This window comes from Zingiber officinale, chromosome 6B, assembly GCF_018446385.1.
Source record: "Zingiber officinale cultivar Zhangliang chromosome 6B, Zo_v1.1, whole genome shotgun sequence".
Lineage (NCBI taxonomy): Eukaryota > Viridiplantae > Streptophyta > Magnoliopsida > Zingiberales > Zingiberaceae > Zingiber > Zingiber officinale.
The window spans coordinates 136,514,631-136,530,557 of record NC_055996.1 but is presented as its reverse complement, the minus strand read 5'-3'; the positions used below and the strand labels follow the sequence as shown (position 1 = coordinate 136,530,557).

At 35.3% G+C, this 15,927-nt stretch overlaps 2 protein-coding genes across 3 annotated transcripts; one reads left to right on the top strand and one right to left on the bottom strand.

The window, feature by feature from the left end:
• Window positions 1-2,605: 2,605 nt before the first annotated feature.
• LOC121991618 lies at window positions 2,606-3,916 on the top strand. The gene is made up of 5 exons (XM_042545602.1): window positions 2,606-2,613; window positions 2,660-2,705; window positions 3,088-3,195; window positions 3,467-3,532; window positions 3,845-3,916. Exons 1-5 carry the CDS (start codon window positions 2,606-2,608, stop codon window positions 3,914-3,916), a joined length of 300 nt encoding a protein of 99 aa, XP_042401536.1.
• A 714-nt stretch (window positions 3,917-4,630) lies between these two features.
• On the bottom strand, window positions 4,631-15,046 carry LOC121989783. Of its 2 annotated transcripts, none has more exons than XM_042544024.1 (11): window positions 12,094-15,046; window positions 11,641-11,880; window positions 10,520-10,649; window positions 9,138-9,290; window positions 8,708-8,952; window positions 8,553-8,619; window positions 7,339-7,545; window positions 6,341-6,576; window positions 5,705-5,783; window positions 5,012-5,284; window positions 4,631-4,919 (listed from the first exon to the last, which is right to left on the bottom strand). In XM_042544024.1, exons 1-10 carry the CDS (start codon window positions 14,817-14,819, stop codon window positions 5,129-5,131), a joined length of 4,239 nt encoding a protein of 1,412 aa, XP_042399958.1. In that variant the 5' UTR covers window positions 14,820-15,046; the 3' UTR covers window positions 4,631-4,919; window positions 5,012-5,128. The 2 variants fall into 2 exon arrangements, with proteins under 2 accessions (XP_042399958.1, XP_042399959.1); XM_042544025.1 differs by having other exon boundaries at window positions 8,553-8,613.
• Between the last annotated feature and the right edge of the window lie 881 nt (window positions 15,047-15,927).

The following is a 15,927-nucleotide window of genomic DNA, read 5'->3' as shown; positions in this document are numbered from 1 at the left end:
ATCACATTTCGGGAAATACGCAAACGATTAGCAATCGCATCATAACATAGAAAATCTTTTTGAACATTGTTGTAACCCATAAAAGCACACTGTACAGATTGAGCTGTAAGCTTGTGACGCTCATGAGACGGCAAGTGGACAAAACAAACACACCCAAATGTGTGCAACATGTGATAATCAGGATGCATACCGAAAAGACGATAGTAAGGAGAATCAAAATTCAGTTGTTGAGAGGGCAACCGATTAATCAAATACACAGCAGTAGACAAGGCTTCCACCCAAAATGTAGGCGGAACTGAGGACTCTAGGAGGAGTGTGCGTACCATATCCAATAAGTGACGATGTTTTCGTTCAGCCACCCTATTTTGCTGGGGAGTATAAGGACATGACCGTTGTGATAAAATACCTTTGTTTTGCAAAAGGGCTTGAAATTCATGTGATAGATATTCACCACCATTATCAGATCGTAAAATCTTAATGCACGTAGAGAATTGTGTCTCAATAAAAGCCAGAAATTTTTGAAAAACAGTGAACACATCAGCTTTACTACGTAGAAAATATATCCACGTGAATCGACTATAGTCATCAATAAACGTCACAAAATATCTATATTGTGCATGGGAAGTAACTGGAGTAATGCCCCAAACAGCACTATGTATTATCTCAAAGCATGTTTTAGCACGACCACCATGAGTAGGAAAAGGTAGAACTTTACTTTTCCCAAGTTTACAAGTAGTGCAGGCAAGAGGTAATAGATGTTTAAAAGACTGAATATTGTCACCAAGAAAGTCATTCTTCATTAAATTGGATAAAATCACATTATTCGGATGGCCCAATCGTTTATGCCAAATATCAGCCTTATTTGCAGTAACAATAGAAGAGAAGGACAAATTTCTAGGAACAGAAAACTGCAACGGAAATAATCTTCCCACTTTAGGCCCCTTCGCGATCACCTGACCCGACACCTGATCCTGTACAATACAACCATCATGAGAGAAATGTACATCACAGTGATTATCAACCATCTGACCAACAGAAATTAGATTTGTAGACAACCCAGGAGAGATAAATACATGACTAAAAGAAGACCCTATATCACCAATGGCTGTAATTGGAAGATTATTGCCATTAGCAATTTGAATATTTTGTGAGCCATTATACTGTCGTACATTATGCAACAGATCAGGTGACCCAGTCATATGATTGGACGCCCCAGAATCAACAATCCATGAAGAAGAAATATTCATACCTTGGCCCTGAAGAGTAAGAGTAGAAAAGGCTGTAAGAATCATCTGTTGGACCATCTCTGGCGTAAGAACAGATTGATTGGTGCCAGTGACTGTAGATGTAGGACTAATAACATTCAGATTTGGAATAGTAGCTTGAAAAGCTTGGGTTCGTCGATTTTCCGGACGTGTAGGACACTCCTTGATAATGTGCCCATGTTGCTTACAATAGTTGCAGAATTTCTTACTGCAGTTGCGAGCAATATGCCCAAACTCCTTACAACTATAGCACTGCAGTTGATCCTTACCACGGTTCCTCCCTTGAGCAGCATAAGCAACATTGATAACTGTAGATTTTTCTAGTGATGCACCTAGAACAGCTTGGGTAGTCAATCTTTGTTCTTCACGCAACAATTCTCCAAGACATATATCCAAAGAAGGAACTGGATTTCTATTTAGCAATCCAGCCCGAGCAACATCAAAGTCTGATCTCAATTTCATTAAAAATTGATCGCATTTACTAACTTCATGAATTGCCTGAATACTAGCTAAGGCCTCCTTTGGTACTTTTGAATATATAATATTAGAATATTCACCCCAAAGATTAAGAAATCCAGAATAATATTGCTCAATAGAAAGATCACCTTGACTGAGGTTACCAATCTCAAGCTCTAGTTGGAATCGCCTTGCAGTATTATCTTGATGATTTATTCGTTTCAGGTAATCCCACATCTCCTTAGCCGTATTAAAAGGACGTAAATTGTTCACCATATGAGCTTCGATGGATCCGAGAAGCCAAGAGATAATTCGGGCATCCTTTGTCTCCCATTGACCAAGGTCCTTAGCGTTTTCAGGAGCCATTAAAGACCCATCAATGTGACCCCAAAGTTCCTTCCCTTTCAGAAACATCCGGAACTGAAATTCCCATGTTGCATAATTCTTTCCGGTAAATTTGATTGCCAAAGTCTCCGTAGGTATTCTTCCAGAAAAATTCTCATTAGCCATCTGAAAAACAAGTCAATCTAGAAAAACAGAAATCTTAATCCAAACTCTCAATCACAAGTCAATCAACAGAGAGAAAAAAAAATTGTTGATTGGAAATCAACCCAAAAGAAACAAACCAGAGAGCTTTAAGGGCAGAAGAAATTTCAGCCTTCCTTTGGCTCTGATACCATGACAAAACAGTTTTGAAATTCCAGAAAAAAGTGTCCCTTTCTTCTCCGGAGCTTTCTCATTAAATAGAATTGCTTTACAATTTATCTTTAGTAACAAAGTAAATATAGCTACCATATTAATTACTGATAATCTAATTTAAGTATGTACTAATTACAAATAATCTACTCTAGGTAATAATATGTACACAGCTAATTAGCACAATTATGGCAAAGTAAATTCCATATTTGATAGGTCATATTATCTGCCATTGATAAAAGCTACCTAGCCCAAAGAAGACCTGTGTATGAGTGCACAGATGCCCAGGTAATTCCTGTTCAAGCATGATTGTTAACATCAAACAATGGCGAACAGAATTTTAAGTTGGGTATATATTTGTAGTGTTGACCCAGTTTCCATAAGTATGACTTGCCCATTTACTGGTAGTGGATTATCCCACTAAATGATAAATTCACATACTGGGTAGTGGATTTTTTTTGTTTTTGGTACTCAAAAGCTGTTGTGTTATGTTCCTTGATATCGTAAAACACACGAGTACACAACTTGATTGTATTTTCATGGTAGCTAATTGCATATAAATTTCCATCCGGAATTTATGGAGATGAATGTATATTCATAATAAGTAATTTTAATGTACACTCTAAAGTTATAATTAGGTCTACTAATGTTTTTTTGCTCATCTTCACAGATTGAAGCTGCTAAAGGTTTCTTGGCAATTATTAGGTTGTATCTTGATTCATTTTGCTCCAATCTACGATCCCACACTATCACAAATGTGCAATCTAACAATGACAAGGTACCAATGACAAGGTTTGTTTCTGATTTTGACAATGTTCTCATCTCCAAGGTTATTATTTCATGTATTCCAATAAAAACAATTTTTTTTTCTTAGCATGACCTTGATCGCTGTTACATTGTCCTAACGGCTTGACTAAGTTTTTGAAAGGTTTAAGTGAAGATTTGAAGTTGAAACTTCTGTAACTAAGATAAATAATAGACATAATACTGTAGTGATACTAGGATAAAGATAATTATATTGTTAACCTTCTGCTTTGTGCCATCTACAGGTTTCAGTGCTGTTGACAGATAGTTATATGGATTCTTTTCCATATCACGACAGACCTTTTATGAAGGTACATTCCATTGCATTCCTTTTCTTGCTCTATCCATTTGTATTGATCCGAGGAGTTTATTTGTCTCAAACAGTTGAATTCTACTCATAAATGATACGTCTCATATAATCTGTTCATAATTATCCATTTGTTCTTGTTTTTTCACCTGTTGATTAGAATGGGAACCTGTACAACCCTTCATTGAATTGACAAGTAGATCAGTCACATACTGTTTTGAAGAATCATAATTTTGTAATCCTAAAGTTCTTTTTATATACCTTTTATCTATATACATATAAATTATTTTTTATTTATGATCAAATGTTGGAACAGTTTTTTGTGGATACACAGCTTTTCTCTGTACAGACAGACCTGGTTGTTCTTGCATTTTGCCAAAAGGATTAGATGAAAGAAAGGAGGATGGAAAAAAAAAAAGAGAAGCAAACAGAGTCAAGAATTCATGTAAAATTTTCCATTTCTTTTGTTGTATCGAAAACATCATGCTCTTTCATCTGTTGTAAACCACAATTACTTGGTCGATAATGTTATAAATATCCGATAATTAAATTCTCACATATACTAGAATTTATCTGCTTTGCTCGGAAAGAAACAGAGCAGACCCTATTTCTTTGACTTCATTTTACGGAGAAGGAAGAAATGATATTGCTTGTATTTTTTTTGTTTTATTCAAAAGATAAGGAATAGATCCATTTTTTCTCCTATTTTTATTTTTCTTTACTTATCATGAACAGCTTGTTAGGCTTTGTTTTCTTTTTTTAATTTATATGAAAAATTCATCACCTCATTTTGATTTACTGAGAATGCATTCTTTGTAAGATCAAAAGTAATGAGAGGCGGGGTATATTTTCCAAACAACCAAGTTCAATTTTTTTTGTAGGTTGCATCTACGGCGATTGACTATTAATAAAGTTAAAGCGTCACGTCATGGGCTACAGTATTTCTTGAATTTACTTAGCGGATAAAATATGAAATCAGATTATCTATTCCAGGATTAATCAGGTGTAAAATTCAGATATCTGGCATATAGAAAAAAAAAAAATTAGGTTACCAAGAGCCATGTGTGAAAGATCATGTCAAATCTTCTGACCTCACACATTCTTTATCGTAAACGCTCGAGTGTTGAATTAACTGTCAAAGATCATCGTAGATTATACATAAATCAAGTTAATTAAATTAAAAAAATATTCACAAACAAAATACAAATACAAATACAAATCCTCTCTACATGTATACAACACACAGAAGCATGCAGACGCAGTCACCCATGCATCTGCCCAAAGCATACATGAACTGTCCTCTGTTTTCAGTTTACCAAGTATAAACATTCTTCTTCAGCATGTCAATAGAAATGGGCTCGCACCTCAAAGTTTCCTCTTGTTTTTGGCTCCTGTCTCTCAAAAAAAATGATTTACTGAGTGGAGATTTTGAGAAAGGAAGATGAAGCATAATCATATTCTCTCAAATGTTAGTAGATTATACCTTGCGGGTAGGAAAGCCGCATCTCAACTTCTTTCTCACTTTTAGCGCCTTTGTATCTCAGCATGGTTTAGTGAGTGCAAACTCCGGAGGAGGGAGATGAGGCATAATTATTTTCTCTTAAATTTTATTAAATTTATACCGTGTGGCGTCAGAAAGCACTGTGTATGCCTCTCCTATCAACTTGAACAATCTGTCTGCATCCATGTGGACTTCCTCAGCTACCTCTTTCCAAACCCGTTCAGAGGTTTCACTCCTAACCAAGATCTGACCAGCCTGAAGTTGGAGTAGAAGTTAATAAACTGAGAAAGGGTTAAATATAAAGCAAACAAGGAAACTAATTTTTTTAGGAAGAATTTAAGTTGGTAACTGTTTAATTTTTAGGATATTAATTAGTGTTAGTATGTTCTAATTTGAATGGCAAAATAGTTTTAGTAGAAATCTATCTAGATTAGTGTATTTCCTAATTTGCATTAGATTATTTTCCTAGTTTGTTTGGGTTGAGATCAACCAAAGAGGTGAAATTCTTCAATATTAATCATTTTTCAAGTGATAAAAAATCCCAGTTGTGAGTTTTCATTCTCTGAGTTTTTTTTTTTTTTTGGAGCATCAACTCAGCCCCAATTCTTTGAGTGCTTTGGTTCAATTTTGGTGTCGTATCAAAATATTTGAAAATTATTGTCCATTAAACTATACCTTGTCAGGGTGATGTCGGAGTGCAGCTTTCCGGTATGCCTTCTTTATATCAGCAGCAGAGCTTGATGGTTCAATTCCCCTGTATACACAAGTAGTAATAAACTGGGTTGCCCAAACAAGACTAGCAAGTGTTCTGCATATGCATGTTCACTAATGGACAAATATTTAGATCAATGAAATTAATCCTAAATATCAGTATATCAAATTCAAACTGAAATTTTTTGAAAGATTTTCTGAATAACAATTCTGTTTAATCTGGGGACAGAAACAAAAAAGTAGTGACCCCTTTGCAAAGAAAGGGAAATGGATGTCTACAACAATTGGTGAACATCCATCAGCACAACCCATTCATCATTTTACACTAATCATCATTTTCATCATTATCCATCTGTCTTTGCCCAACCTACTTGGATAGGCTTCATAGATTCTTAAAGCACCATGTAAGTCTATAGCACTAGTAATGTTCAATTCATGTTTTACCCTAATGTGACTGTTATAAATGTTGGAATAGTGGAGAACTAGCATAAACAATTGACATTCGGGCTTGAAAATCATGAATTTCTTTTTGAAATAATGTCTTTCTAAAAACATAGTATAACCATGAATTAAAAAAGACAAAAGTTGGTGAGAGCTCACAATATACGGTGCATATCCAAAGGGATATCTTTCCTAGCCGCTTCCTCTGCAATAGAAAGTCGCAATCGGGTGTGATGTAGATCACTAAGGTTACTGTCCGAGTTCTCTGCACAAACATTTTGATTATCCTTGATTTTGATTTGCCTTTGCAAAAGAGACACAAGTCTGTGGAGATCATTAGATGCTTGTTCGTAGTCTTTGATCATCTCATATAAGGAAGCCCTTCTAGAAAGTGCCTATCATACAGCAACAAAAACAACAAATCAGCACATAGAGCAAAGTTTCAAATAATAGTTTGTTAAGCATAAATCTGATACCATTATTCTTAACCTTTGAGTTATATTGCAGGAGTACATATAACAGAAACATACACAAACTATATGGTCTAGTCTGGTCATCAATATCATCAAAAAGTACACGCATATTATTAATAGCAGCACATTTAAAACAATTTTGAAACCATGTCCTTGTAATGAACAAGTCTAATACTTCCCGTGTTAAGTTGTTTCTAAGAAGGTTTGAACAATTTGGTTCAGGAATTTTAGTTTAAGACAATTTCGATAATTTCTAGCAAAGTGGTTGATTTGTAAACTTTTTGGTGCTCTCCAGGAGTTTTTTCCAAATTGGTTTAGGAATTTGTCACAGATACTTGAGATTGGTTTGATAATATATGCATATCCAAATCTTAGTTGCAATGTTCCTTTCTAATACAATCAAATAAGCAATACAATCAAATAAGCAAAGTGACCAGGGAGAACCTGAACTCAGTTCCTACTTCACAAAAACTCAAAGTCCAGGTTCGGTGATGCCCAGAAAGGTGTTTTTCTGTGCAATTAAGGATTCATTGACTGGTTTAAGAGAGAGAGAGAATATTTTCTATATAAGCTATAAGCATGTGTCTAGGCTACGGTTTGATTGAAGTACAAAGGCCAGGTGCTGAAATCTGTTAAAAGTTCAAATTACAATTTGAAAAACAGGAAATATAGTTACTGGCCAACCTTTGGGTAGGTAGGATCAAGAGCTATGGCTAGACTGCAATCTGCAATTGCATCAGTAATTTGGCCTAGGGATTGGTATGAAGCAGCACGGTTAGACAGGCATATTGCAGTAAATGGGCGTGATTCAATATTCAATGCTAAAGCAGCACTGTAATGTTTTATTGCATCCAAATGCCTCCCTTCTTTAAATGCTTCATTTCCAGCAGCCTGATAATGAGACATTGCAATAATGACATCAATACAAAGACCTCTGCATGTATATGAAGGAATAAACAAACAGATAAGATCGAAACATTGTCATGAAAAGAAGTATCCACATGATTATGAAAAATAGCACAAAATTGACACAGAAAGTGTAAAGTAGCAGAACCTCATAAAAATTCATTGTGGGCATATTGTTTCATTTATTACTAGTTCACTTCTTTCTGAATGTTAGTGTATTTACCTACTCTAGGTCTATATCTACTCTCTTGTGAATAAACATTACCTTTTTAGATTGAATTGGACACCATGCTACATATTGTTTAATGCTTTTGGTGGAAGTAATTAAATGAAAAAAACAATGCTTTAACCAATCCATTTCTTCTCCTTTAACCACTGTTCATGCTCCCAGTTATTTACTTTTTGAGGAAAAGGAAAATATAGCCTACAGATAAGAAAAAATGTTTACAAGGATAGAACATCTAGATAGGCACTACTGGTGGGTGGTCGAATATGTAAATAGCCTATCAAATTACTTGATGCTACAATCCTGTGTTAGCCTCATAATACTTCTCCAACAGATAATATGTAATATTGACTACCAGCATCTCATTCAATCCCCTAGAAGTTCTGCCTTATCCTGCCATTATAGCACTTTACTCATAATGTGTTCGGAGCCTAGTAAAATTAGTTTTAAAATAAATTATCACCAGTCTTTACATGACTATGTTTCCCATTTTCTAAAGATTAAAAAAAACAAAGAGTCAAAGAATCAATTCAGGTGTATAGCATTGTTGTGGTGTTGTTGTTAACTAGTATTTACACTACAAAAAGCAACTGACCTGGTTAAGTTTACCTCAACTTACAGTAATCAAATGTCCTATGATTCCAAACACCAAAAACTAAATAATATAGCTACAAGATCAGGTGTCTCAAGTATACATTATTTTACATGGAATTTATAAAATAGTTCTGAGAAGTAGAAAAGGCTTAAAGAAAATGAATGGGCTTACTTTAAGGTGTAAAAGATCATGAATGGTAGCAAAAAGCTGAGTTGAAGAGTCTGGCTCATTGCTATTCCTGGGTATCATTATATAATTATAAGAACATATTTGAAAATTGGTATGTCCCAAGTAACTTATAAATTGCAAATAAGATTGAATCGTACGTGTCAGTTATACTTTTCCTTTGATTGTGCTTCTTTAGTAATTCAAATGCTTCATCAAGTCTTCCCAAAAAGAAGTTAGCCTTTGCCATCAAGTGCAAACGCCAAAGCCCTAGAGGAAAATCTTGTAAATTTTCAGGTTTTTCTACTTTGCTTGACTGCCCATTGGTTCCAGATGTCAACACATTATATTCAGCATGTTCCATAGTTTGCTCACAGAATTTGATAACTTCTTCATACCTTCGAATCTGTAAAATTGAAGAAGCATTCAAGATAGAAAAATACATACAGCCAAAAGAAATATACGTGATTATATATATTCCGACAAAATCTATGAGATAGTATGACTACTATTGCTACTTTCTAATATATATGCAGCAAGAAGAAAATTAATATGTAAAGGACGCTACTCCAAGATATTTAAACCACAAACCATAAGGAGAGCCTCAGCTTTCCATTCCATCAATCTTTCTGAATGTGTACTTATTAGTAGTGACTCCGAGATCAGTTGTAAGGCCTTTGTCACTTCATCAAATTTCTTTTTATGTAAAAGCTCCTCAGCGTGACCCACATGATCGGCCACATGCTGTTACATCAGAACAATACATGTCAGACCAAGAATCTTCACACACTTTATTTCATTTATCATCTTTGGAAATTACAACTAATTGCTCTCATCTAATAATATGCTTACAATTTCCATCTTAGTATTGTCATGTTAGCTACACTATTTTTTTGTTGTGTTGTTTGCTAACTGTTAACACTAATACCAGTTGGGTGTACAACAGCATTATAAAGTACTTTTAGCCTAAGAGGCACACAACTATATAAAATACCACCATTTTACTAATTCATCTATTATATTATTATCAACAATGATATATTCGTCAACATCTCTTAGTTGGATAATGAATCGAAGATATTTAAAACTGTTTGCATGGATTTCTGGTTCACTAATCTTAATTATTCCCTTATTTTTTAGCTAAATAGAAACCACATCTCAGATATCATTTTAATTACATAACTCAAAACCATTAGTTTCTAAATTTCTCTAAATAATTCAAGTTCCAAGTTTATTGTGTTTATACTGAATCAACTAGCACAATATCATCTACAAGTAGTATACATAAAAAAAGGCTCATTATTTCATCTTCAATATAACTGGTAAACCCATCTATTACTATTTTTAAAAAAAAATTATATGGTTTGAAAATAATCATCTTTAGCATCATCATTTCTTTAGTTGCATAAACGAAATAGTTGCATAAATGAAACATGACGGAAGAAAAATAGAAAACGTTAATTTTGTAGGCTGAGTCTAGTATTCATGTTAGCTTGCCTAGACTCCGCTCCTAGGGAGTACTAATAAGAAAAGATTCTCAGATACAGGATATTGCATAGCATATATGAGGTGATTGTTCTTCATTTTCCACAAATAAGCAATGACAAACAAAACATGAAATTTTCCATATCATCCAAGTTATCCTGGTACTTACCCAAAGGATATCCTTTCTCAAAAGAACCTGATATTCTGTATCTGCCATCTAATCTTAAAAGGTCAAATTATTCCTTTCAGAAAGGTTTTTAATCTGCTACTCAAGTATTTGTCATGGAAATTAAACTGAAAAAAAGAACTGCCACACATAGCCATATCTCTATCATGCTCCCCAAAAAACTTTCGGAGATTACAGGTCCTTGTTGGTTTCTGGGCTATTGAGAGCTATCTCAAAAGCATAAAACTTTTTGTATGTAACGTAAATCACACATCAAGTTCTACTATAAAATACTTGATGCAATAACTAGATCAAGTGCTACCTGAGCTTTCTCAAGTCCATCAGAAGCTTCGGTCAATATTTTTGCATCCTGGTTTCCCTTAGGCATTGAAGATAAGCATTCTTTAAAATGTATCATAGCTCTATCAACTTCTCCCAATGCGAGATAGCAACTATGTCAAACGAACATTAGCCATTATCATAGTTTTGTCTACCATAAAGCAAGACAAAAGCAACAATGTATTATTCCACTAAATATCTCGCTATCAAACAATTTTAGTTAACTAAAAGCTTAGTAGTAAATAGCTACTAGAAAATCCTCTAAAATTTCCTATCATAGGCAAAGGAGCTTAGTATTTTGCAGCAAAATTAGTATTCAAGTAGCTGTTTGGCAACAAGTATTAAAATTAAATCATCTCAAGGGAATCTTTCAGATAAGGACTATGGAAAAATGGAATACGAGACCATATTAGAAAGAATGGTGAAATCATCTCACTCAGAATCTTCAGGTAAAGACAATGGAAATATGGAACACCAGATCATATTAGAAAGAATAGAAAGAAAGGTATACTGTAGTAATGGCCTAAACCATGTAATTTGATATGTGGAGATTAGGCAAAAATGAAAAGTTCCTGAGTAGGAAGATTAACTGGTATCACTCTACTATATTGACAGAAAATAATTTTAACTTAACAGTTAACTCTCATATCTTAGTTTGCACTTTCAACTTAAAATTCAGACACAACTAGAAGCTTATATTAATATGATTTCTTGGTCAGTCTTCTTGTTTCGTCTAATTGTGCATGCTTTCACAGTTTCACTAAAATATTTTGTCTTGCGGAATGTATATCGAATGCCAAAGGTTTCTTTTCGTCTTTTCAAAATTTCTTCATAGAAACAGAAGTTTCAAACAACGCAGAAACAAAATAAAAGACTTGATATAATTTTCCTTATAATTAGATAATCTACAATTTTCATTATGGTGCCTACCAATTTCATTAAATGGGCACACTTCTCAAATGAGTTAAATTAACAACCAAGGATTCCCAACAACTACTGAGTATCAAGCGAGATGTACAGTTTCGAAGAACCAAAATTCAATATTCTGGGTATGCACACAATATATGAAGACAAGATATCAATAATCAAACCAAGACAACTTACTTTCCAATCCTTACTTGAGCCCGCAGGAAGTGGGAATCTATTGCAACAGCTTGCATACAGTCATCAAGAGCTTCTCTCATCCTTCCAAGGGACATCCTTGCAGCTGCACGATTACTGTAGCACAACATCAATTCTCGATTACAGCTTCCATAATGTTCTTTATGAGACACAGAGTTCAGCCCTTGTGTATAATACTCCTCAGCTTTGAGCAGATGACCGTTTGCATAAGCTTGATTGCCCCTAATGCATGCCAAATTGTCAACAATGTAATTCCCAGTTTGCAATTAATTGATTGCATTTTTTTGAAACAAAAGACCCTCTAATCTTTAATAGGATTAATCAAAGTTACCAGTAGTTATACATAGAATTACTGATACTGCTAGGACTGCTGCCTCTGACATACAAAATATATGAAAGCACATAGAGTCAACAAATAGGAAACTTAGAAAGTACCTAAGTCTCCATCTTTCACAGGCTTCCTGTTCTGCAACTCTTTGAGAATGATAATTTTCAAGATCTTTCTTGGTCTCCAGGTTTGTGTTTGTTTTGTCTTCCGTATTGCCCACATTTTTGGTTTCTCTTGTATTATTTGATTGCATAGACTTGCTGTCAATTGGAATAGTATTTGTCATGGAACCCAAGAGACTGGAACTTGAATTGGAATCTGACACCTCAGGAACAACTTCCATCCTGTTTTTCCTTCGATATTGATGCTTAGAGGTTGACAATGGAACTTGAGTAAAAGATGAAGAACCAAAAGTAAAATCCGACCCTCTAAAACTTTCTACACTAGAAGTGAAAGTAAAGCATGCCCCACAATCACTAGCTTCTGCAATACATCCTTCACTGAGAAGTTCATTTTCCTTTTCCATTGAATTAAAGCAATGTTCACAAGAAAAATCAATAATTTCAGGCTTAGAAACAAAACTTTCTGAAGTATTGAGATCAAAATCTTTGTCAAATTGATCTCTGGCATTAATATGACCAGGTTCTCCATGTGGTAGATTATCTTCAGTGATATTCAAGCATTGTGTAGCAGAAATAAGATTCTCGCTTTCATCTATGTTAACAGATTTTTCTGTATTAATTGGTGTTCCAGATTCGGTAACATGGTTGAATTCATATAATGGTGATGAATCTTCTCTTGAACTTGCATCAACAACTAGGTTTTCTTGATAAGGAGTGTAATCCATTGGTGAGTAACAATTGGCAGAGTCTGTATATTTACTTTCAAAAGCTTCTTCAGCAAAGGGAAATGTTTGAGCAAAGGTTTGGTGTTGTGGACTGAGATTATTTAGTTTACCATTTCTTTTTCTCATTCGGGAAGCCTTAGATTCTGCCTTCTTTCCACTAAATGGCGCGCTTTTCCGTGGTCCAGAAAACAAATTCTCTTTCAACATGTCATCAGTAGTTCTTGAGCTCCTAAATTCCATGTGTGGCATCCCGACTTGTTCTCGCATGCTCATGAAATTGAAGAGAGCCTCACTAGATTGTGATGCTTGCATACTCTGAATACTCACTTTATTAATCTTCTCCGACAGCACATTCACAGGACTCTGAATAGTCACTGTATCAATCTTCTCAGCCAATGCATTGACAGGACTACCAGCAGAGGAACTAGGAGCACCCTTGTTATTACCAAAAAGAAATAAATTAGCAGAATTAAGCTTCCCACAGTCATCAGCTTGGTTCTTCATTTGAGAAGTAACATGGTCACCAGAATTTTGCAAATTCAGTTTCTCCATGTTGTCACAAAGGCTAATTGAAGCAGACTTATTATTACCAAATATGAAAGAATTAGCAATGTTGTGTTTCACTTTCTCTTCAGTTTGGTTGCTCCAATGAGAAGCAACAGGATCACCATAATTTTGCAAATTCAGCTTCTCCTTGTCATCATGCAGACTAGTGAATGAAGGAATATTAGAAGCAATTGAACTAGAACTTATCCGCACTCTATTACTGAATAGCGAAGGAAGTTCATCATAAATACCACTTTTGCAATTGGTCACATTACCTAGAGATCTCATGTGATTCGCTGGAACACTGCCTTTTGAATCTGAATTGCTTGTTGAACTGACCCCAAAAATGAAAGTGCTTTCAAGCTTCGTAGGTACAGAAGTATTTACAGCTGGAACCCCTGGGTTTTGTGATTTGCTACTGCTCATGGTATCACTTTTTCTCAGACCACTTGAATAAGAATCCATGTGTGTCTTATCAACAACAGAAGATGTTTTGTTTGATAGTTTGTCAGGATCATGTCCTTTTAGATTATTAACTATCTCCGGAACAAATGCTGCACTTCTAGATGTCCCTATATGAAAAGCACTAAAATCTAGGTCACTGAGTTTTGATCTCTCCGGTGAAGTCAAATGAGGTTTAAAACTTTTCTTCCCACCAGCTACAGATCCAAAGGGATCCAAATTGCTTGGTTTATTCTGAGGGGCAGTATAATTCCTGCTGAAATTTAATGAGGATCCAGCACCATAGACGAATCTGGCACTTTTGGACTTGGACAAGGCAAAATCGTCCAAGTTTGGATCAATGAATGGTGAACTTTGACCAGAACAAACATTTTCCTTCGACCCATTCCCAAATGTGAACATACCATCTGCAGCAACACACCGGTTTCTGTCATGGTCCGCTACAACACTCTCAGGTCCTAAATTTCTGACTGTTGGCTGTGAATCATAATCAACACGCCCTTGCTTCGAAAGATCTTCTCCTATACTTTGACTGATACTGGAGCTTGCTTCCATGCCACTCTGAAAAACAAAAGCACCAGCATCCTTCCCATGCTTGGAATGCTCAAGATTATCCAACTTTGAACTCTCAAACGGATTCCATCCCACGAACCTCTCACGAAACCCCTGGGCTCCATCACTCTCAGGAGCACCTGATGCTGTCCCCGCCGCAGTATAGCGGGATGTACTGAACCCCGATCCATCCTTCGTATCTGCAACCACAGCCGGCCTCGCTCGCGACGAGGAAAGTTGCTTCCTTGCCTTCGCCAGCCGGGGTCTCGAGAGCCCAATAGCCGCCGACTGCTTCGCACGAGCCAGAGCCGGAGGAAGGTCGACAGAGGGGAAAGGCGAGACAGGGGAATCGAATCGAGCATCAGACTTTCCATCTACGAAGCGCATAGGGCCGTGATATTGATGCCCTAGGTCAGTCCGATCCATGAAACCAAAACCAGAAGAAATGGGGAAGCGAACTGGAGGCGGCGAATTTGGGCAGGGGGATATCTCTATATTGGTCGGGAATTCCTTCCTAGACTCAAATCCGGCTACTCGAAAGGCGGAATCCGGCGAACGGATCGCCGTCGGAGGTAGACGTATCGATCTTTGGGGTTCAAATTTTGGGTTTCTTCAACCATTTGCCGTCCGTTCCGCTACGAAGTCGGCGACGTTATTCCTTTTTTATCAGCAACAAGAAAACTTATATTATTATTCATATTTTAATTTTTTTTTTTTAAATCATTAGGAATAATCATTTTTTAAAATATCTCCAAAACTTAATCGATATAAAAACACTTTAAAATTTTATTTTATTATTATAGCGTTGACTAAAATAGATAACAGAATATTTAAAAATTTTAACAATAAAATAAAAAACTTCAATATATATTAATGATCCTGTCCGAATGCTGAATCAATGGATACTGGGCACGTGGCGCTCTCTGAGTCGATGACGTAGGTCTCTATCTGATCGCACGAACCTCCGATAAACCTGTATAGGGCCGGCTCAAGGCATAAGCCATTAAGGCCGATGTCTAGGGCCCCTATTATATTGGGGCCCACCAAATTTCATATATATATATAAATAAAGTAGTTTATTAAATATTTAAAATTATGCGTAAAATAAATTTAGTTGAGATTTATATTTATTGATAATATTAATTTTTTTTGCTAGTTAAATTATATTTTGTCAGTAATTTTAAATTTGTTTAGATTTAATCAATAATTTTTAATTTTTAATAGATTAAAATCTAGATCGTTTTTATTTTTTTTCTCTGATTTTCACCGTTGATCTTGACTAGTTAACTATTTTTCATTAAATAAATTTTCTTAATACTTTATTAAAATTAAAATTAATAAAAAGATATAATTTGATTTATGAAGCTCCCTCTAATATCCTACTATGATAGAATTCTTGTGCAGTTAAACCTTCTAGTTGTCTAGGCTCTGATACCACTTGTAGGATCGAAAAAATTAGATATTTCCATAATTGCATAATATTTCTCACTTTGGACTTAAGTCCTCATGGTTTAGCACTTGTGCTCTCCCCAAA

Bases quoted from the DNA above. Each gene is read 5' to 3' on its own strand.
- LOC121991618 (XM_042545602.1), top strand. The intron at 3,196-3,466 runs GTACCAATGACA...TGCCATCTACAG, and splicing joins TGCAATCTAACAATGACAAG to GTTTCAGTGCTGTTGACAGA. The intron at 3,533-3,844 runs GTACATTCCATT...ATGTTGGAACAG, and splicing joins ACGACAGACCTTTTATGAAG to TTTTTTGTGGATACACAGCT.
- LOC121989783 (XM_042544024.1), bottom strand. From the start codon at position 14,819: ATGGATCGGACTGACCTAGGGCATCAATATCACGGCCCTATGCGCTTC. The intron at 10,650-11,640 runs GTAAGTTGTCTT...CGTTTGACATAG, and splicing joins GCTCAAGTAAGGATTGGAAA to TTGCTATCTCGCATTGGGAG. The intron at 9,291-10,519 runs GTAGCACTTGAT...CTGATGTAACAG, and splicing joins ATGGACTTGAGAAAGCTCAG to CATGTGGCCGATCATGTGGG.